General features: G+C 34.1%; 1 protein-coding gene across 2 annotated transcripts in view; it reads right to left on the bottom strand.

The window, feature by feature from the left end:
- Positions 1 to 247: 247 nt before the first annotated feature.
- The window catches only part of LOC136040846 (cyclin-K-like), a 43,644-nt gene continuing 20,809 nt past the window's right edge, over positions 248 to 23,082 (bottom strand). The window contains exons 4-9 of one of the 2 annotated variants that reach the window (XM_065725210.1): positions 20,523 to 20,568; positions 13,521 to 13,611; positions 11,146 to 11,383; positions 8,883 to 9,142; positions 4,676 to 6,343; positions 248 to 524 (exon numbers count right to left, since the gene is read on the bottom strand). In XM_065725210.1, coding sequence (XP_065581282.1) covers positions 516 to 524; positions 4,676 to 6,343; positions 8,883 to 9,142; positions 11,146 to 11,383; positions 13,521 to 13,611; positions 20,523 to 20,568 — 2,312 coding nt within the window. In that variant the 3' untranslated portion in view covers positions 248 to 515. The remainder of the gene's footprint in view (positions 525 to 4,675; positions 6,344 to 8,882; positions 9,143 to 11,145; positions 11,384 to 13,520; positions 13,612 to 20,522; positions 20,569 to 23,082) is intronic. The other variant, XM_065725211.1, reaches the window with a different exon arrangement.

Below are 23,082 nucleotides of genomic sequence, written 5' to 3'. Positions count from 1 at the left end.
AGACTCGCTGGTTAATATTAAGATACCCCAACAAGAGTCGACATCCTCCTGATTTTGGTCTTGGACTGAATTCGACTTGAACATTGACATTACTTTTCAAATTTTCAGCTAAGTACATTAAACATTTCACTCAAATGTTCAATGCAGAAAAGTACAATTTCCTTAGATACCATCTTTACCACAGCTCATCACACTTATTACTGCAGAATAACCCTGTAGAACTTTTTGCGAAGAAGAAGTTGAAAAGTAGATTTAAAAAATATTTATTACAAAAAGTTAATTTTAAACGATATATGTACATGAACAGCCTTCCTAATTCAATCCATAGGATTGCAATAATTTGCTCAGCCCCCTGACTCATAATTAAAAAGCTAAAAAATAATTTGACAAAATTGAAAAAAATATCACCTAATAACAATAACGTTTATAACAGCTAATCACACCTATGCTTGGTTACAGGTCAAAAGCTCTTGGAGAAATTTCGACGAAATCCTCGGAACTTCCACCTTTCAAGGTCATGATTCCTGAAAAAAAGGAAAATATTATATATAAATAAAAAAAAATAAAATAAAAATATATAAATAAAAAAAAATAAAATAAAAATATAAAAAAAAAAAAAAAAAAAGGATAAACAAAAATAGGATAAAAAAAATTTGAGCCAACTCAAAACGAGCAGAAAGTAACATGAGTAGGGTTCAAAACCCCTATGCTTTCTAAAAGCCAGAATATAATTTGCACTTTACTGAAAAAATTGAAATGAAAGCGCACTGTCAGTTTAATATACATATGCTGATATTTATTCCTTAAAATCTTAATTAATTTTTGATTTCATAAAGTTACAATAGCGAAAATATTTAAAATATTTTTTCAGTTGTTTTATGATATAATATTTTTATAATATCATATAAAAACCTTGTTATATGATATTAGGATTATTTTGAATAAAAGAACTGACTCAAAATACCTATTGGATACCTATCGGGAAAACACGATGTGTTTGTGTGTGTAGGGGGGAGAGTAGCTGCGATCACTTTTACTCTTAAAAAGGGCACTAAAACCTCTGATTACCAATCCAATGAGTCCCAAGGATATACGACTACCCTTTCTATAAGAACATTATATGCTCTCAGAGCATAACTTACAACCCTTTCCCTGCAAGCTGAAGGGGGGGGGGGTGTCTTCCTCGCGGACATTATTTCCGAGACCTTCAATTACGCGAACAAAATTGTTAACTCCAACTTTTGATTGGAGGCGTTAAGGGAAATTAAGAGCGTGGAGGGAGGGGGCTGGTTTCTCTCGAATCACTGACTCTTAAAAAGGGCACTACAACTTCCAATTTCAAATCAAATAAGTCCCATCTGAACTTTTTACGATCATCCATCCCATGAAAACATTATATGCCCCCATGGCATAGCTTACAGCCCTATCCCCAGGGCGCTGGGAGGTTGTTTTACCCCCTAGAAACATAATTATATGTTCTTGGGACTACTTTGAACAAAATTTCTGTCTCATAAATTCAATAAGATACGTTTGATGAAAAGAAGGGTTGTCAGGGACGGGGGGCTTGACCCCGTCCACCAGAATATTTCAAGAATTCAAATATATGTCCCATACACGTTGCTTCTTTGTTGGTGTTTTTTAATCCACCCCAAACCCAGAAAAATTCTTGAATTAGTGCCGGATACACTATTTGTTTTATTTGCTTTTCAGAATCAGCAGACAACCTTTTTGCTAAATACCAGCGATACTATCAAAACCACTTCAGTTACAAAAAGATATTTAGAACACAAATGAATGAAATTTTTTTTTACCGCTACCAACGTTTTTCTAATGCTAAAATATCTAGTTTTTTTTTTGTTTTTTTTTTCACTTTTCAATTTTTCCTCATAGATAAAGGTTTTCTGGTGAGAAGCTGTAACCCTTATTTAATTTCAAATCAAATAAGTCCCATCTGAACTTTTTACGACCATCCATCCCATTAAAACATTATATGCCCTCATGGCATAGCTTAGAACCCCATCCCCAGGGGGCTGGGAGGTTGTTTTACCCCCTAAAAACATAATTATATATTCTTGGGACTACTTTGAACAAAATTTCTGTCTCATAAATTCAATAAGATACGTTTGATGAAAAGAAGGAGTAACGGGAGGAGGGGGGCTAAATGCCCTTCAAGACTTTTAACGCTTAAAAAGGAACTATAACTTCCTGTTTTCAACCAAATGAGCCTCTTCTAAAGTTAAACAACCATCCCTTCAATAAAAATCTTAAATGCCCCGCCGCATAACTTACAACCCTCGCCCCTAGACTCGGGTGGTTTGTATCAGCCCCAGAAGCCTTGTTATATGACCTTTAGATTACTCTGTACAAAATAACTGTTCCAATTTTTTCTATGCATTTCGTAAAAAACGCGACGTGTCGGGGGGGGGGGAGGAATACCTACCTTCTGATCCCTTTGACTCTTAAAGAGGGCACTAGTAATTCAGATTACCAATTCAATGAGTCCCCTCCGAAGTATATTCAACCACCCCTTACAACCCTCGCCTTGGAAGCTGTAGGGGCAGGGCTATCTTTCCCAAAGACATAACTCCCAAACTCTTCAACTACAATAAACAAAATTACTATCTCCAAATTTTGATTGCATGTCTTAGGGGGGGGGGGGGGAAATGAGCGTGTGGGGGGGGGGCTGGTTGTTTTCAAATTACTTTTGACCATTAAAAAGGGCACTATAACTTTCAATTTCAAATCAAATGAGCCCCATCTGGAGTTTATGTCATGACTTACCTATCCCCAGGGCATTGGGGGTTGTGTTGGAAGTTAAAAATACCTTATTTTTCAGAATTAACCATCCCCCCAACTCCCCCAAAAAAGCGGATCCGTTCCGGTTATGTCAATCATGTATTTAGGACTTGTGATTATTTTTCCCACCAAGTTTCATCCCAACCCCTCCACTCTAAGCGTTTTCCAAGATTTTAGGTTCCCCCGCAACTCCCCCAATGTCACCGGATCCGGTATGGATTTAAAATAAGAGATCTGAGACACGATATCCTTCGAAACATCAAATTTCATTAAGATCCGATTACTCCCTCGTAAGTAAAAATACCTTATTTTTTCTAATTTTTCCAGAATTAACCCCCACCCCCAACTCCCACAAAGAGAATGGATCGGTTCCGGTCATGTCAATCATGTATCTAGGACTTGTGCTTATTTTTCCCACCAAGTTTCATCTCGATCCCTCCACTCTAAGCGTTTTCCAAGACGCCACCGGCTCCAGTCAGGATTTAAAATAAGAGCTCTGAAACACGATATCCTGCCAAACATCAAATTTCATTAAGATCCAATCACCCATTCGTAAGTTATAAATACCTCATTGTTTCTAATTTTTCCGATTTAACCGTCCTTCCCCCCCCCCCCCCAGATGGTCGAATCTGGGAAACGACGATTTTTAATTTAATCGGGTCTGGTTCCTGATACGTCAGCCAAATTTCATCGTCCTAGCTTACCTGGAAGTGCCTAAAGTAGCAAAACTGGGACAGATAGACAGACAGACCGACCGACTGACAGAATTTCCGATCGCTATATGTCACTTGGTAGATACCAAGTGCCATAAAAAAAGAAAATAGGAAAAAAAATAATTATAAGATAGAGCCTTTTTTCTTTTTTTTCATTATGAAATGATCAAATGAATTAGAAAAGTTTTTTTTTAGTATTTAAATAACAAAAACACTACTTTTGCACAAAAAGTAAAGAGCGAATTTAAAACAATTAATGAGCATAATATAGAGTGGAAAATGAATCTCAATGAATCTTTTTTTTTTCAATATGAAATGATCAAATGAATTAGAAAAGTTTTTTTAGTGTTTAAATAACAAAAAACGCTGCTTCCGACAAAAAGTAAAGAGCTAGCTCAAAATAATTAATGAGCATAATGTAGAGCGGAAATTGAATCTGAGCCAAAAACAAAACAAAAACGACCAACTTGGATTAGGTCATTTTAGTCCGTAAATTACATATAGTTATAATTTTGATAATTTACAATATATTGCTGACTAAGCAAATTTCACACGTATCTAGGCTAACTAAACCGTGATGAACGGCTTCCATCCACATTAATTAAATCATATATTATATTAATTGAACCGTATCAATTAATAATGATCAAACCGTGGTTAAACTTTTTGTTAATTAAACCTTGGCTTAATTTGTCAAACGAGCTAGAGATGGAATTTACGCCATTTTAGCGGATGTTAGATGAGTCCCAGAACTGAATATTTTTGGAAATGGATATTTCCAGACTTATAGTAGAAGTTAGCTATCTTTAGCTTAGCTAATTTCAACATTAATTTTGACATTAATTAATAACATTAATTAATTAATTTTGAATCTCGAAACTAATTCGACGTAACTACAACAAATTTGAAAACCAAGCAAAAAAAAAAAGAGAAAAAAATTGTCTGATTATGGGGCCTTATTTTAAGCATTAAACAAATAAAAAATAATAAAAATAAATTTGCTCTTATGTTTTGGGTACAAGAAGACTGAACATTTTAATAGTAAAGTACTTTGTTTTGTTTTATTTTTTTAAATTTAATCACTTTATCACGAATGGGCAAATAAGGGCAGAAATTAAAACAGGAGTAGAAGCAGAGAAGGGAACACAAATCTAGGAAATTCTTACCCTACTCTTCTCCCTTGACGAATCTTTCTTATGACTTTTATGCTTCTCTTTCTTCTCCTTCTTTCTTTCATGCTCACCATTCTCCAACTTTCGTGATTTTGAGCTGCCTTCACTAACTGAAGGGGTTCGATCTCGTTTCCGATCTGACGGTGGTTTTGGCATTTTGATTTTGATTTTTAAGCCCTCAGATGCAGGTATCACCTCCGCCGACTTCAGCGAAGATGCGCTCACTGGGGAGGGTGGCTTTGGAGCCTTTATTTTTAGTTTGGGAATGATCGGTTTCTCAGAAGGTACTGGCAGATCTTCAACTTTCGCCTTCTTTTTGGGTGATTCTTCCGTCTTCTCCTTTTGTCTGTCCTTTTCTTTTTTGTGTTTCTTTCTCTCCTTTTTACTTTCATCAGTTTCCTTATTCTTATGCTTCTTGTGTTCTTTCTTTTTCTTCTTCTTATGATGTTTGTCAATATCTTCACTCTTAGCTTCTTTTTTACTTTCTTTAATGTCAATTGCACTTGGTAAGCTGTTCGCAATAGTCACTGATTTCAAGTCTTCCTTTATTGCTTCAATTATAGGGTCTTGTATTAAAGGCTCTATTTTTGGGATTGGTGGAGCTTTAGGTGGTGGAGGAGGGAGAGGGGGAGTCATCCGTTCAGCTTTCATTTCCTTGGGTTTTTCGGGAGATTTAACTTGAGGTATTCCAAAGATACTAGTAGCAGGAGATACCATTAAAGTACTAAATAAGTTTTCATGTTGTTTTGTGTCAATTGTCGAATAAGTGGGTTTATCTTTTTTCACTTCTTTATTAGTCACTTCTTTGATCTCCTTTGCCACATTTACAGTTATATTTTCACTAGTTTTAGTTATGCTTGATTCCTCCCTCTTCTTTGATTCTTCGGCTGTTTTTTCAACTTGAACACTTTGGGGTGGTTCAGAGCGCCGATCATCTTCTGGACTAAAAAGACTAGGCATTGCCTTTGGAAGATGGTTTTTCAGCTGAGCTTTTTCTCCCAGAAGGGCACTGAAAGGAGGGGATAGGTCTCCAAAATCCATATCCCAGTTAGTGTCCATCACCTCTTGTTCCATGCTTACTGGGAAATCACCAAGAATGCCTGGCGTAAATTGAGCCTGATTCAAAGGTGGCATGTTTTGATTTGCTGTTCCTAATAAACTCGGAGGTTTTGGCGGTTCAGGAGGTTTAGTTTTTGGCAAAGGCGGGGGCGGTGCTGGTACCTCCTTAGGAGGAGCTGGTGGCACTTCGGTCCTTACGGCCGTCACCCGTTTACTTTCACTGTGTATATGTTTGGTAGCTGATATTTCGACTTTCTGCGATAATTCCACTTTAGTGTGACTAGATTGGTGCCTCTGAGACTCAGCCCGCAGCTCGGCCCGTAAGGCTTGAAATGGATGGTCTGGACGCAACGGTAAAGTCTGTCCATCTCGCTTCAGATGTTCAGGTCTGTTAATTATCTGTGGCTGAGGTTGCAGCCTCACGGACGGGTCAGGCCTGACTTGTGGTTTTGGTTCAGGTTTTGCAACCATCTCGGGTCGTTTTAGAGTTTGTGTCAGATCTTGAAGGATGGTTTGAGCTGTTTCATTCCGAGGAGGTGGTGGCTGATTGGGTGGAATGTTGGAGTAGGTCTTCATGCGCGGTAAAGGAGGCTGAGGTTTGACCTGAAAGAAAGAAAAATAATCCGTCATTTCGTGTCCTGCACAAGGAAGGATATCAGTTATTTTATAGACAAATCAATCTTCAAGGATAGTACATCTATTTACAGAAAGTATTGTTTAAGCAAATATGGGATGTTTTTTTTAAGTTCATTCTACTTTGAGCGTTTGAAGACTTTGATAAGAATATACCCCATTTTCTTTCTTCAATGTCCTATAGGGCAAATAGAAAATTTTAACCTTTATGACTAAGATCAGGAAGACGAGATCACGGCCCACCTGGCCCGCTTGAAATACAGCTACTCATTTTAGAAAATTTACATGCATATAAAATTAGAATTTTTCCAAAATTAAATACTCTATATACACAAATTCATTTGTTTTTTTTAGAATTAGCTTGATCGTGTTTTTCTAACAACTATCGAATTTATTATAAAATCTTATACTTAAAGAATCTGTTTTTTTTTGTTTTTTTTTAGAATGGATATAAAACACAAATAATTTTTTTAATGCAAGATATTAGCGGCAACAAAACTGGCCTCATAATCCAAGAAAAAAATTTATTGAAAATCTTAACTAGTACGCTTTCAAACAATAGTTCCCCTTCCTTCTTCTAGCCCCTAGAACTTTTCTGAAAAATCCCTAAAAAGAAAAGTAAATTACGGTTTACTATAAAAGACAGGACTTCAGGTTCACATTCCTCTTTTTATAATGACATATTGTCTTATTGTATTAATGAACTATTTCGGGTAATACGTATTTCTTCTGTTCAAATTGTGCACATACTAATTACACCCCCCCCCTCCTTCTCCGCCCTTTTGTGGACAACATCACAGAAAAAGAGTCTACTTGTAAAAACATTGTGGCTCAAGAACTTCTTCTTATTGGATTAAGATTCCACGCGTACTAAAGCGCTAATCCGCAGATTAGTTCTTCTTAATGGCTCAGAACTTGACATAGCAAAAGAAGGTTAAAAAGGCGTGATTTAAAGGAAAGAGTTTTCTTTTCTTTGATCCTTTTTTCACTAATAATTTTTTATTTATTTATAATTCGATCGTATAGTTCGTTTTCTTTTCATTTTTTCTATTTGTCTGTTTTGTAGAGCCTGGACAATCGCTTTCTAAAATCAATTACCATAACTATTTCCATTTATTTGCTTTATCATATTAAATGTTATGTAAGGTATTTTTTTTCTGTGACCCTTTTCGTTTTTGTTTTCAAAATTTGTTATTTCTCATATTATAAAAAATAAAATAAATTGTAACTACCATATGGCTCACTTTTATTTCGAATGAGGTACATTCTTGAATGTTGATAAATTCATATAAATATACTTAGAAGAATCAAGATAGTTTTTTCCCTTTTTAGATTCTGTTCTTGCTGAACATTTTCAAGTATATTTTACGAACTGATAGTTTCTTTATTTTTATTCTCTCCTATTCATCTTTTATTCTGATTTTTTTCATATAAAATTTGTCACAAACCAAAAGATTTTTTTCACTATTTGTTATATTTCGCCAAATATCTGAAACCCAATCCCAGCTGAAATCCGTAACAAGAGATTCTAACAAAATTATCTGAAAGTTCAATTTGGTGGAGAACGCGTCTTTTTCTTTGTATTTGAAACAGACGAATAGTTTGAGATGGCTTCTCTCTCCATTTTATTTGCAGCACCTCAACGAAGCACTGAAGTACAGGTTACTATTTGCAGCACGTGTACTATATGCCAAGCTTGCATATATTTGTGTTTAAACACTTTACTTAAATCTTGAAAACTGTTTTTTATTATTTATTACCAATACTGGAACTTGATGGACGACATCCATTCCTCAAGAGGATGGAATACAAATTACCTTGCCATCCTCAAACAAAAAACAAGTCACACACCCCCCCCCCAAAAAAAAATACATACTTGAACCCCCAGCTGTGATACAAAAAGGGCAGATTTACTAAATTATAACTTCAACGTTTGATAAAAACAATCATTTAACATATTACTGAACAACTCCGTACTGAAACAACTCCACTCAGATTCCCTTGCTACCTGAGTTGACATATCGATTTGAGCTAAATTGTTTGAACTCTTCAACTCATCGCAATTTGCTACCCTCCCTTGAGAACCCCTCCTACTGAATGTCCAAGCACTAGAATTTTACCAATAAATTGTACACAATTAGTGATTTACCTAGCTTCTAGTACCGAGAGATATCGTAAACCATTTGTCACTTATTTTACTCGGCAGTTTAAAGCTTCAGGATCTATTTGATGTTTCCCAGACGATGTCATAGTTTTGATTGTAAACATGACGTTCCTTCGCAAGCGTTGGCTATTCTTAACTTAATAAAACGTTATTTCATATTCGATAAATTACTATGTTTTATTATTTAATTTTATATTTATTTATTTAAAATTATATATAAGATTTAAAAAAACATATTAATTAAATAAAGTTTGCGTCATTTGGCAAAAAAATAAATAAACTAAAAAAAAAAATAAAGTACACAATCGTTGAAAAACGGCATGGCGTAAAGTGTATTTTCCTTACCTCCCCTGAAGCGACTGGCGTATGTCCAACAGCCAATGGCTGTACAGGATGAGGTCTCGTATGTGGCGGCACTGGCGCTTGCGTAGGGTGCTTGACCAGTTGCGGCGTTGGCTTTGTGCCATTCATCTGGCGCTGAAGAGCAGGTACTGGTTGAGATTGAGACTGTGGCTTCGGTAGAGATTGTCTATGGCTGGATGCTACCTGACCACTACGCTCCCTATGCACTAAAGTTGATGCACCATGCTCTTCTACAGGTACGTCTAAAGAAAGAAAAATGAAGTAAAATAAATAAATAAGTAAAATAAAAATATAGACTGAAAATTCTAAGAAAATAAAAATCACATCATAAATAAAGTAACGAGAATGAGAGACTTATGAAAGTCGGATCTTTAGCGATTTAACTTGATAGGATGGGACTAACTTCTCCCTATATTAATATCTGCTAATCAAAATTTGGAGGGGGAGATTTTATACCTATCTTCCCCCCACCTTTCTCTACCACATAAACGTCTTATCACTTCATTAGGTTTTTTCCTCTTTTTTGTCACTTTTTTATATTCTGGACTAAACATTAGAGTTAATTAGGAAAGCAAAAAAGATATTTCTTCGATAACTGAAAAAATTAGGTAATGCTTGAATGACTGATGAAAGTGAATAAACTTATATAATAATAAAAATATTTTACAAATAATATATCATAAATGTTATATATTCTAATATACTTATATATTCAAGTATATTTGAAAAAAAAAAAAAAAAAAACAGTCCTACTTAATCTAGCCTATGGTAGCGCAGTGAATTGATCACTGTTTGGCAATACGGAGTCCAGGGTTTAGTCCCATGTACCACAAGATTGGGGAATAAATATACTACCTATCCCGGTAAAGCAGACCTAATAGCTTAAACGTCGACGTCCTTGCGTCATCCATGCCCCCTTTCTTCTTTCTATTTCTCGATCTTTTTCTTTATTTTTTCTTTCACCCGAAAGACAGTGGGAAGCTTACAAGATTCAAGATTTTATTTAAACTTCTGCACAACACACACAATATATAAAAAAAAAGGGCCAAGCCGGAGACACAAGGTCGATTGACAAAGACCCTAAAGAGTCTGACCTTCAATAATTTAGTTTAAAAACTAGGTTTAGTTAAATTTAAAGTATCAAATAAACTTAAAAAATAAATAAAATTTGAATTAGTTAAATGTAAAATAAACTAACTCAGTTAACGACGGGTAGTTTATGAACTACTTACAAAAGTAGAAAACTCCTAACAAGGCACTGAGTACTCCTTACAACCCACAACAAAAAGTTTAAGTAACAACCTAATCTAGCTAGGCTAAATGACAGTGTCAAATGAATTGACCGAATAATATAATTATTCGATTTAATGCTGCATGGTAAAGCTCTAGACTTGTCGCAAAATAAAAATAACTCAAAAAAGGTGGGGAAAGATATACAAAATTAGGTCAATTTTCCTATTCTTTTTCTTCAAATGTAGTTAATTATCTAGAAAAACTTGTAGTAATAACATAATCCGGCTGCAATTTTTTTTTCTTTTTTTTAAGGAAATTTACTTCATTATCTAAGAAAAAGATTGAGTAATTATATAATCTGGTTTTTATAGTATCACAATCTAACATTTGAGCAATCAAATAATCTAGCTAGGCAAATTGATAGTGTCAGACAAGAAGGGAAAAAAGGAAGGTTAAGGGTACCTAAAAGACTTGCCCTATCTCGTCCATTATAAATGATTTTAGTTTGTGTGGTCAAACTATTTATAATTATGTTGGCGGTCTTTATATAGCTTGAAGAACTAAGATAATAGATTAAATAAACGAGAGAAAACTAAAAGTCAACACCGAATTTCCCAGTTCGATGTTTTTCTATCAATCGGAGCAGTATTTTCTAATTTAACCTCCGTTGACGGTAACCCTTCGGAAAATTCTCCCTGTGCATAAAATGTTCCTCATTTGATAAAATTACCGGTTCAATCAAGGTTCCGTCTCTTGTACTTTTTTTTTCTGTCAAAGTGCAATGTATCCGTACAGACAAACCTGCTCATTTGAAAATGTCAACTTTTCAAATTTGAGAAGAGACACAAATCAAATTCTTGACTGATCTTGACAAATAGGTCTCCTAGAGAGGTAGCTAATGGAAGCTTTGTCCTTTCACCAATTTACCAACAAGAGAGAGATTGAAAATCAAACCATAAGCTTTAGGTACCACATGTCCTTAAGTAGAAAACAAAACAAAGAAGGAACTTACGAGGTTTATGAGTAGGAACTTTGACTCCAGCAGATGGATGTACAGATAGGGGGAGTTGTGAGCCGGGGAAAGAAGACCCAGCTACCCCTTGCGTCCCACTCTGTATCCTCTTCTTTAATCTGGCTGGACATTTATTAAAAATCTCTAAAAATTCAGCTGTCAACGCTTCGAGTCTTTCTAATGTCACGCTCTTGTCAATGTAATACCACCAATTCCGTCCTTCACTGGATGGTGGAATCTATAGAAGAGAAAATAAAATCACTCAAGAAGAAAATCAAGGTTAAATTCATGGGGAATAGGAAAAAGAAAATTAGAAAAAGAATCATTAGCCTGTTTCCAACAAAGCGTCTTCAGTGTTTAGAAAAAAAAATTCCCAGAACTTTTTTGATTGCGAAAGACGCCTTGTTATATACAGGCGAATTATTTGTTTCATTTTTTTGTACTTGTATGATAAATACCCTACCGCTCAAGTTGTTCAGGCATTGATGCCTTATAGAAACCTGTTTTTCTTTTCGTTAGCTTCTTTCAGCTTAGCGTGAGACAAGATAAAGAGAAGTAACAGAATAGATGAAAAATATATAATTTGTACTGTAAATTTTCACATTAAGGGTCGGGGGAAGGGGGATTGGGGTAAAATATTTGGACAGTATGAAGCTAGAAAAAAATTCTTACCACATAATATGCAGAATAATTGTACCTAATACATTAGGCATGTAGACCCGCTATACTTCTCCTATTGCGCAAATATATAGCTCGAATTTATTTCCAAAGTATTATATTTGTTTCTTACTTTGGTATGTTTCATTAGGATTGAGTGTCAAAACCTTAGGTAGGGCGTATATATTACAAGTGCCAATTTTCCTTCATTGATTTTTTTTTTTTTGCAAAAAAACCTTTCAGCATGTGTCTTAATTTACTGAAAAATGAACTAACCAATTCAAACTAGAAAGGTGACATTTCACCAGGATAATCTTGGAGCAATTTTTTTTTTACAGGTTTATAGGAAAAAAAGTCACGCGAGGATCGAATGAAAAAAAATTACCGACCAGCACGAGTAGGAGGAGGCACAAGCCCATACAATAGGCTTTCGACTCGGGGAACTTCCATTATCACCGAAACTTTAGGGAATATCCCAAACGATAAATTCCAAATTTCCAAAGAAAATTGGGTTCTTCCAAACCTCCCATACAATTAACGTTCACAAATACACGGGGGTTAACACAAAATACAAATACAAAATAGATTTTTCTGAACGTATTTTCAAATTTCTTTATTTTTATTTTTTTAGAAGAATTAATTTAGAATTTTTAGAAGAATTTATTTGAATTATTTTTATTTATACGAGTATAGTTCACTATTTACATGTCTTACATATGACTCCATCCGAGCGGTAAGGAGAGAAATAATACTGGAAAAAAATTGAAGTTTACATGATTGTGTTTAATCTCTTTTTACGCATAATTAATAAGATATGAACAGTTTAGTTATTTTTCCAGAAATCGTGAAAATGAAGATGAAATAAACTTGAATGAAAATTAACAAAGATAAAATGATGAATAAATAATATGAAAAGAAAAAAGTAACATTAATAAATAAATAGTGTAAAAGAAGCAAGACGTAAAAAAAAAAAAAATGTCGAATGTAAAATCTGTAGAAGATGCAAATCCATGGTTCCAGAAAACACTGCATTTGTCCTCTTTTGAAATTGGCTGCGCCAAGCTTTTTGAGATTTCGTGCCAACTGTACGCAATAATTTCAGCGTTGCGTATTTATTCACGTAGAGCAGTTTCACAAACTTAGATTAGGCAGTTTGCTCATGTTTAGCAGTTAACAATCATATTTCTAATTCTTTATTTTTAAATAAGAATATTCGCAAAGGGGGTGAAAGAAGAATAATTACTCGAATACAAAGAGAATTTATTTCAAAAATATGTGCTTACATCATTTTACATAAAATGTTAACTCTGCAGACGTAAACAATACTAGGTGAATATAGTCGTATGAAGCAGTGAACCAATTATATTCCATAATGTTAACTTACCCGGTTGGAACACGTTCCCAAGTTTTCAAACGTAAGGTTTAAATAGTCGTGTTGAGTAGCAAACTATATAGAAACGAGCAGCGAAAATACCCGCTCGGAGCGTATAGGGCATAAATTTTTTTGCTAATATGTACGTCCGGAGCAGCAAAAGGGTTAGCAAAAGTAAAATAAATAGAGATTTAACCAATCAATATTTCAACTTTTTTTTAGTTCTATAAGATTATTATAATCTCAACAAAAAGATTCTTCAAAGTTTATCTTTTACCTTCCAATTAAATTTGTACTTGCTCCCTTATCGCACGTACGCTCCGAATTAAAAATTTATCTAAAATACCTGAATATTTGTCCATTTGGAAACGATGTGTATACACACACAGGCTACAACGGTGGGTGAATACTGAAGGCACATAGTGGTAAGATGAAGGCTGAAACAAAAAAGATATCATCTTTTAGCTTATACATTCCTCACTACAGACATGACAGCATTGCAACTGATTGGACACAACTAAGACTTGGATTGCATAAAAAAGTTAAAACTTTCACATTAGCTGAATAAATAACAACCAACCAGTAAGCCATGCAGATGAAGACTCAATCAATAAGCATTTATGTATGAGCGAAAATAAAAAAGGCAATAGTCCGTCACCAAACGAAATCATAATATTAGATCATTAATTTCTTCGACAAATAATTCAGTATCGCTGATAAATAACAGTGTTGCCTAGCTGAGTTTTTACGATTCATTATAATAGCAATTTTAAAAGCTAAGACATAATGGTAAGCATTCCTATATATATGAAAAAAATTTCGCAATTATGCTTCCAGAATCCCTGAAACAGTTAAAATAAAAATGCATAAAATAAAGATCTTTGTACGGTAAGTGCTTTTTTCTTTTGAAGCTCTAGCCCCCCCCCCCACCGAAAATTTTCTAACCCCCAAGGATCTGGACTTCAATCACCTACATTAGCATGGTAAATAGATATTATAGTGAGACCATATTAACACAATGCAAGTGCAACCAGAGCCCAGCGGAAAAGCGTTAGGATTCCAAATAACAAGGGAAAAGCTGTAGAAAAGCGTAGGATTGAAAATACCGAATCAACTTTGAGAAAAAAGTCTTTGAAAGTATTGAAGCAAATTCGGTTGATCCCCCACTAATGAAGAGGAAGGCGCTTGAGAGACACTTACTCGTCCGAATACAAATTTTAATAAAAACTAATGCCGAAAACTGGTATCACTGGGACATGTGAGCTTGGAATTAGCAGAGGGAAGGAGCAATATTGCAGTTCAGCAGGCTTGAGAATGGCTACAGTTCAGCGTCTTGGAAATCATAGGATTCTAAATACCGAACTGATCTTGAGAAAAGTTTTGCCTAAAAACGATGCAGAACCCCGGTGATGTAGGGACAGATGAGCATGGAACTAGTCGGTACAAATCAGCAAGCTTGAGAATGGCTACATTTCAGTGTTGAAAAGCCTAAAATTCTAAACTACCAAATGGATTTAGAGAAAATATTTTGACAGTTTTGAAGCCAGATGGGTATATTCCCAACAAAAATGCCTCGGGCGAACATAAATTTAACCCTGACTTTTTTTTTCTGGAAGAATATAAACATATATGGATGAAAAAGCATAAAGCTCACAATATGGAGCTAAATATATACTAACTTCACATGAGTGAAAGAAATTTTGGTAGCTATGCTTCCGCTGAATATGAACCAGAAATCTGATCCCCTTTCATTCAGAAAATAAATATTCATTTATGGGTAAAGCATGCAAAATGGGCACCAACGGGGGTAAGAGCTCCATTCTTGCGGCTGAAAACAGACGATTCAGTTTAATTCATCAAAGCGTTGCAATGAAACAGGGGCTGGGGTGACGGGTTTGATATTATGTGAAACAAATGGCTTCATGGTTGCAGCATTTGCCACAACCTAGTACAGAACGAACTCAATCACCTTATAAAGAATCTTGGCCGTAAACTCTCTTGATTGCACTAGGGGCAACTTGCTCCGGTTTATGAAAGAAAAGTTCTTGACATTTTTGCGGCCAAATGGATTTATTCCCGACATCCTCTATTACTGAATAAGAAGAAAATGCGCCAGAGATACTCGTCTTGATGCAGTTTTTATGAAACCCGCGGCAGTAAATCTGAAATGCAGAAATAGCGACACCCGGTTATACAGAATTAATTGGTCAGAGGGAAGGAAGTAAACGTGTCCGCCATACAAATGACAGTTGAACAACCCCCGGAATAGAACACGCTGGGATTGGGGCAGTCTCTAAATTCTTGTCGTACGGACATATGGCAAAGAAGTTACAGGAATCTGATAAAGGGTTGTTAAGGAAAAGGAGTCTATAGGTGCAAGAAAAGAAAGTAAAAAAAAGAAAATAAAATTAAATAAAGAAAAGTAAAGTGCAAAGAAAGAAAAGAAATAAAACTCGTAGCCATAAAACCCTTGATTGCACTCCCACCGCTTATAATATTGCACACCAGTATCATGATGATGAGCTCATTTTCCGCCAAACTGCAAAATTTTTTATATTATCGTTTTTATTAAACATATCAAAAATAAAAGCACTGTGAACAAGGCCGTGTCCAGGAGGGATTAGGAAGTTTGCCCCCCCCAGCTCCTCGAAACGGGCACACGAGCGAAAGAAGCTCTGGGATCCTCCTAATCTCAATACTTTACCATATAAACTGTTACTTTCTACTAGTGTTAATGCCTTTGTTAAATTCTACACCCAGACCTAAAAAAAAAAAAAAAAAAAAAAAAAAAAAAAAAAAAAAAAAAAAAAAAAAAAAAAATCCTACCTGTACGTCGGATGGGAAAAATAATCTTGCAGTATAGGTTAATTACACACACGTTTCGCATGAAACGTAAATTGTTTGTTTAAATGATGTCACAACTTGAACATTTTATCACCGCACCACTCAGTACAGTTTGCAATGGTTTACGATATATGCGTAAAGATGCGTACGGCACATCTCTGTTTTTATGACTAAAGGTCACATCAGAAGTTCTCACCCTTCTAGGATAATTGTCAAAACAAATTGTCTTACTAATCATGTTCTCCTTCTGAAAACAACTTAGCAAACAGTCTTTTTCAATTGTCTTAGAAAAATGAAAGTGCAAGATCCATCTTTAGGTAAGATAGCGATGGTATAAGGATGAATACAATTCATAAAACCCTAGTATAATGAAGGATATAAACAAATTAACAGACACATCCAGGCACTTAAACAGGAGGGGCTTGACCCCGTCCCCCAGAATATTTCAAGAATTTAAATATATGCCCCATACACGTTGTTTCTTTGTTGTTGTTTTTTAATCCACCCAAAACCCAGAAAAAATCTTGAATTAGTGTCCGGATACACTATTCGTTTTATTTGTTTTTCAGAATGAGCAGACAACCTTTTTGCTAAATACCAGCGATACTATCAAAACCACTTCCATATTCTTTTTAATCACTGCCTTTATAACCTTTACAAAAAGCACAGTTACAAATAGATATTTTGAACACAAATGAATGAAAGTTTTTTTTGACGCTAACATCGTTTTTCTAATACTAAAATATCTAGTTGTTTTTTGTTTATTTTTCACTTTTCGATTTTTCCTCATAGATAAAGGTTTTCTGATGAGAAGCTATAACCCTTATTTATGAAAAGAAAATAGAAAATCATCAATATTCACTGTCTTTATTAGAAATTGTATTCGTTATTGTATTTTAAATGAGAAGAATGGTAGGCTCAATCGATTTCTGACCCTGGCCAATCTCCAATACAAGCTCCCAAAATGATTTTTCCTCCAACCCGCAAACCCTTAAATACCACTCACAGAGACAAAAAAGGATATCCTTATCTTTCATTGTAAACATTCGCACGACAGTCGGGCAGAAAAATTCCTTTTTTTGACTTAATATGATAAACCCCCCACCTCCCCAACAATACACCCTGGAAAATTTACCAACGTGTAAAATAATCACAGTGTTTTTCAAACGAGTGATTGAAACAAAAATAGCATCAATCATCATAGTCCGTTTAAGTGTTACAATGTTATTGCTATTCTACTGATGATGTTTTTAGTAGAACGTTCGATTTATGTACATGCTTTTCAGTATAAGATCCAAAGCCGAACTGACCGCCCATTACAGAACAAGAGAAAAGAGCCTGTAAAAGACAAACGCGTATATGGCCAGTGAAGTCAAACGAATATTTCGCCTCCCGAAACTTTTGTTTCGGCTGTAGCTGAATATACATTCTTTTATCCCGAACATTTTATACAATTTGATGAGGCTACAGCTATTTCTAATGATAGAGATTTCTCAGTGGGCGAGGGAGGCTATAGAAATTAAAAAACACATATTTGCTAATATTTCAATAAATAGAGACACAGGGAATTTAAGTATTGACCCAATTTATGATATTCTTTTGAAAAATGAACCAATAGTCGATGGGGGAATTAAAATTTTACACAATCACCAGGGGACAAGATTACCCACTAGACCAAAAAGAGTTGCTTCATTGTTAGCTTACAAGAGGATTATTTCGCAACAGAATAATTAACTAAGTTTCAATTTTCATAATTTTTCCTCAGTTGCTCCTTGATTCTCATTGAAGTAACTCAAATAGCTGCTTTTCCCTGTATGGATAAGCAGCGACAATTGTATTTATTATTATTGGTGGTGGTTTTTATTTGTTTTTAGATTAGTTTTCTTTTAATTTTGCCTTGTTTGGATACAGGCGAAATATCCGCGCTGTTTTAGTCTTTCAATTCTACTGGCCGTCGTCTCGTTTGAAGTTTTCTTTTTGTAGAGTTTTATCTCTCTTGGTTGTTCAATGTTATCTATCCTGAATGCGTTTCTACACTGTTTATCAAATCGCTAAGTAACTTCAAGAAGTTTTCGTTTTTAGGTTTTCGACTATGATCATTCCAATGAGATACTAATTTTATTGTAATTCCTATAAATTTGCTTCCGTTGTTACTTTTTACAATTTTTATAATAATGACCATTCTATAATATTGACCATTATAATAATGACCATTCTATAATATTGACCATTATAATAATGACCATTCTATAATATTGACCATTATAATAATGACCATTCTATAATATTGACCATTATAATAATGACCATTCTATAATATTGACCATTCTATAATAATCACCATTCTAGAATCAGTGACAAGTGGTGATTCTTTTACATCCTGAAATCTACTTACAAACAGGTTCTTTTTTTTGTTACAAGGGACTGTGATGCACCCTAACTTAGCACAGATAAGGAAGTACGTGGAAAAAGTTCGTTAAAGCACCTAGTCACCCCCTGACTCCAATTATTCTTTTGTTTTTTTTCATGTTTTCCACAAACTTGCAATCCCTCTCCCAAGAAAAAAAAACGTAGGTACCTGGCTATAATATTTAAAACGGTTAAATAGAAACGAAAATTGTTGAGTAAATTAAATTTAACGGAGCGGTGTCGACAGCTCTAAGCAACTAAACTCATAATCCCTTCGGCATTCAGAAAAATGATTCCATGTTACTTGATATTATGTTTAAAAATCAATATTTTGATATATTTTATTGATAATGAGCTTAGAGGCGCTCTGCTTAACACAGAATAATTGCCACTTATGTAATGAACTACAACCGCAGACCAGTCGCGGAGAGTAATCGAAACGGAACTAACCTCCGGAACGTACCTCGTATCTAGAACGAAATTCTATCATGTGGGTAGAATCATTCCTCTTCTAAAATCTGTATTGGAATGCTATTCACTTTTTGGGTATTTACAAAATAAAGCCTTTATTTTGTCAGAATAAAGATGATTTTGTCTTATAAGCACGAATATCGTTGCAACCACCTCTAATGTCCCTATTTTAGACTTGCTCCTGACAATGTATTTCATTATGTTATAATATAACCCATATGTGCTCCAAATACGTTAAAATTCAAAAGTTAAATTTTATATTTAATCTTAAAATGTTTTGATATGAAGATTTTATAAAACATCAGACATAAAGTATATAAGATAAAAGAGAAAATGGGATTAGTTTGTGGTTACTATAGCCAAATCCCCCAATTCCCAAATTCCCGAATACCCAAAATCCCAAATTCCCGAATACCCAAAATCCCAGATTCCAGAAACTAAAATCCAAGTCACCTTACATTGTGTCTGAAAATAGCATGATTATACTATGATATAATTCAAATGTGCTCTAAATACACTGTAGTTTGGACAGCTACAGCATAAATTTCTCCCACTACACTCAGAAAATAATCTAAGGAAAGTGCTTTAAAACATCAGATTAAGCAATACACCTGAAAAGAAGAAAAATAAGTGATGAACGAAGCCCAAAATTAGTGTTTGTGATAATTAAAAAAATACTAACTTGTGATTATAGTCTGATAACGAAAGACCAAATATTAAGAACAAAATTTACACCAAATCTATTTGACATTAAAACAAATCTAAATAAGGTATATTAGCTTTTAACTATCATCATAGATGAGAGTTAAAAAATGCAGATTATGAACCTATTCAAAAAACCTGGATGAAAAAAAAACCTATTATGATTAATTCCTGTATAAATAGACACTTGAGCTATGCACTTGCATTTTCAACGCCATAAATTCATTTCTGTACTCTTTATTTCTTGGGCTTTCATATTCTTTTGTCTACACTTCTAGATTTTATGTACCATATTACTACAACTGCTTAAAACCATTTAAGTAAGAAAAAATAGTATCTTCCACTGAAAGTCGCATATTTATAATTGTTATTCTAAAAACAGATTCATTATTCACGTTTATTTAAAATATATTTTTAAAAAGTTCATAGTAGGCGAGTCCCTTTAGTACTATCTATACTATTTTAGTTTCTAAATTATAATGAATTACATAGATTTCATTATTTATATGATTGTATTCATCTTAATTTATAGATTTATTATTCTTATTTATTATAAAGTATATTAAAAAAAAGTTAATAGTAGGGAAAGGCATTTAATACTACATATACTATTTTAGTTTCTAAATATACATTCATTTTTATTATTTTTTGCAATTGTATTCATCTTAATTTATTTATCACTTTAATTGTCTAAACTTTTTAAGAGTTTAAAAAAAGAAAGAGGAGTTCAATCTTAACTGTTTTTTTTTTTTTTTGAAATTTCAGAATTAATTATTCAAGATTTAATTTCTTCTTTCAGCAAATACTTATGAACACAGCTACTGAGATTCGAACCAATGAACCCACTTATTCCCTTTAGGAGTGTAGAAATGAACTTATGCTGCTGAAAAATTAAAGAAACAAGGCAATAAAATATAACCACCTGTTTGTGGCCATGAAGTAGGATGTCTGGGCCAAATCTTTGCTCGCTGCATGGTGGTCCATGGATTGTCGCCACAAGTACAGCCAAATCGGAAAATGGCCCGGGAAAAAAGCACCCAAATTAATTGTGTACTTGGGTGCACCTCTTAAACTAAACTCATACACTTCACTCTCTCACTCTATTGTCGAAAATAAAACACATTACGTGGAAACGCCAATCTTAACCAACTCAATTTTAAAGTACCCACTGTTCTCACAGTAACTCAAATTAATTGCGCAATTGCGTGTACCTCTTAAACTGACTAAAGGGTATACGTCTGTTTCTTGAACATGTCACTCCTAATCGGTCGTAAAAATCAAAACATGTTACCCAGGATTCGCACAACCACAATATTACCCACGAAACAGTAATTAGTTCTGTTTGGTGATTATCGCATACTCACTAAATTTTGTGGTTAATTACCAAATTATTTCAAAATATGGTAAAATCGATTAATTTTAAGTCCAACAATAAATTGTAAGGTCAAGCTAAAGAGAATAAAATAGAAATTAAGATCCTCCAGAGCCCTTAACAGCACACTGACTTCAAGAATGAAAACCACATACAACTATGACAGTTTAAAAAGAAGAAAAAAAGGAACAAAATAAAGAAGGAATCTAAAATATTATAAAGAGAAAAAATTTCTTCATTTAAGAGAAAGAATTTCTTCATTTAAGAGAAAGAATTTATAAAAAAAAACACAAAAAAATACAAAAAATAAAAATTTACCAAAAGCCTTATGACTTATGGCATTGAATCCATATTTCTTCATTTTCTTTATTTTAAGTACTCATTATTTAGATTCTTCCTTCCTCATTTCTGAAGATATATTTTTGTACAGAGACGACAAGTCAGTCTGATTATTCTTCTTTTTCTTCCTTCTAGCTACTTCCTACTTTTTCAATATTTTCTTCTTGGGTTTAGGGAGCCTTTTGGTCCTACAATTTCGTAAGGCTTTCTTATCCTTAACCTTCCACTCTACATTTTGAAAGATGAAATCTGTTCATTTAAAAAGCAAAATGCTACCAAAACTACTTCAAAAATATAATAAAAATGTTTAATTTTAAGTCCAACGATAAATTGCAAAATCAAGCTAAAGAGAATAAAATAGACATTAAGATTCTCCACAGCCCTTAACAGCACAACTATGACAGTTTAAAAAAAAGAAGAAAACAAGAAAGAAGAAATCTAAACAAAACAAAGAAGGAGAAAAGGAGGATATATTCTTGTATACAGGCGACATGTGAGTCGGATTATTCTTCTTTTTCTTCCCTCTAGCTAGTTCCTACTTTTTTAATATTTTCTTCTAGGGCTTAAGGAGCCTTTTGGTTAAAATAAAAATTAAGATCCTCCAGAGCCATTAACAGCACATTGACTTAAAGAATGAGAATCGCAAAACAACCATGACAGCTCAAAAAAAGAGGAAGAAAAAAAAATCTAAAACAAAACATTAGAACCCGGGAGAGTATAAAGAGGGATGCCTGGAATAGATTGGGTTGGAGGAGGAGCGCATGTGTAGCTATATTGGCCTCAGGCGGCTTGGTGCTGCGGTGAGTTATTAGTAGTAGTAGTAAAGAAAAAGGAGAATTCGATTTCTTCTTTGATTTCAATTTTCTTCCTTTTTCTTTAATTTAAGTTGTTGTTGTTTGGATTCTTTTTTCCTCATTGCTAAGGACATATAAGTCTGATTATTCTTCTTTTTCTTCCTACTAGGTACTTCCTTCTTTTTCAAGATTTTCTTCTTGGGTTTAGGGAGCCTTTTGGTACGACAAATTTTGTAATATTTTCCCTACATTATTTGCCATTGTACCCTAACTTTAACCTTTCACTCTGCATTTTGAAAGATCACACCTTCTCATTTAAAAAGTAAAATACTACAAAAATTACCATCGGTTGAAGTCCAAAAAACTCTGATGATTAGCCAAAGCATTTGAAAAGGATAATGATCCTCCAGAACCACTGACAGCAAATAGAGGGGGGGGGGTCAAAATTATACAAACTACACTGGTCCGAGATAGATCGGGATAATGTATTATATGGAGCTGGCACCGTGCCAGCTGAAAACATAAATACAAAAGTCAGGTATACCAGTTCGTAAGTGAATCCTCTAACAAATTCTCTTCAATTTTTCCAATTAACAGCATCTTTTGTGAATCGGGTTAAGCTTTTGCAGGTGAGAATTGATAATGGACATCCAGATCAATACAAAATACTGTAAATAGGGATTTATAACAGCGTTGTATAGGAGGATCAGTCTTCTTTGCTGTAGGGTGTTCTTCATTTTTTTTTTCCATTATTTAAAAATCCCGGGACAGATTCAATTCTTCTGCTTTGATGTGATGCAGAGATGACAGTTTCTCATCAAGGAGTACTGAGTATTTTTTTTTTTTTTAATTTCTGGTCTTCTAATAGATCTCTGGATATTTGAATACCATACATCTCTGGCTGCACACCCCCGACGCGGGAAAAGAACAAAACATATTTTCCAAAATTAATAAGAAACCGGTTATCATTCATCCAG

Source organism: Artemia franciscana, chromosome 21, assembly GCF_032884065.1.
Source record: "Artemia franciscana chromosome 21, ASM3288406v1, whole genome shotgun sequence".
Taxonomy (NCBI): Eukaryota; Metazoa; Arthropoda; class Branchiopoda; order Anostraca; family Artemiidae; genus Artemia; species Artemia franciscana.
The sequence above is the reverse complement of the archived record's forward strand: the minus strand, read 5'-3'. Positions and strand labels throughout refer to the sequence as shown.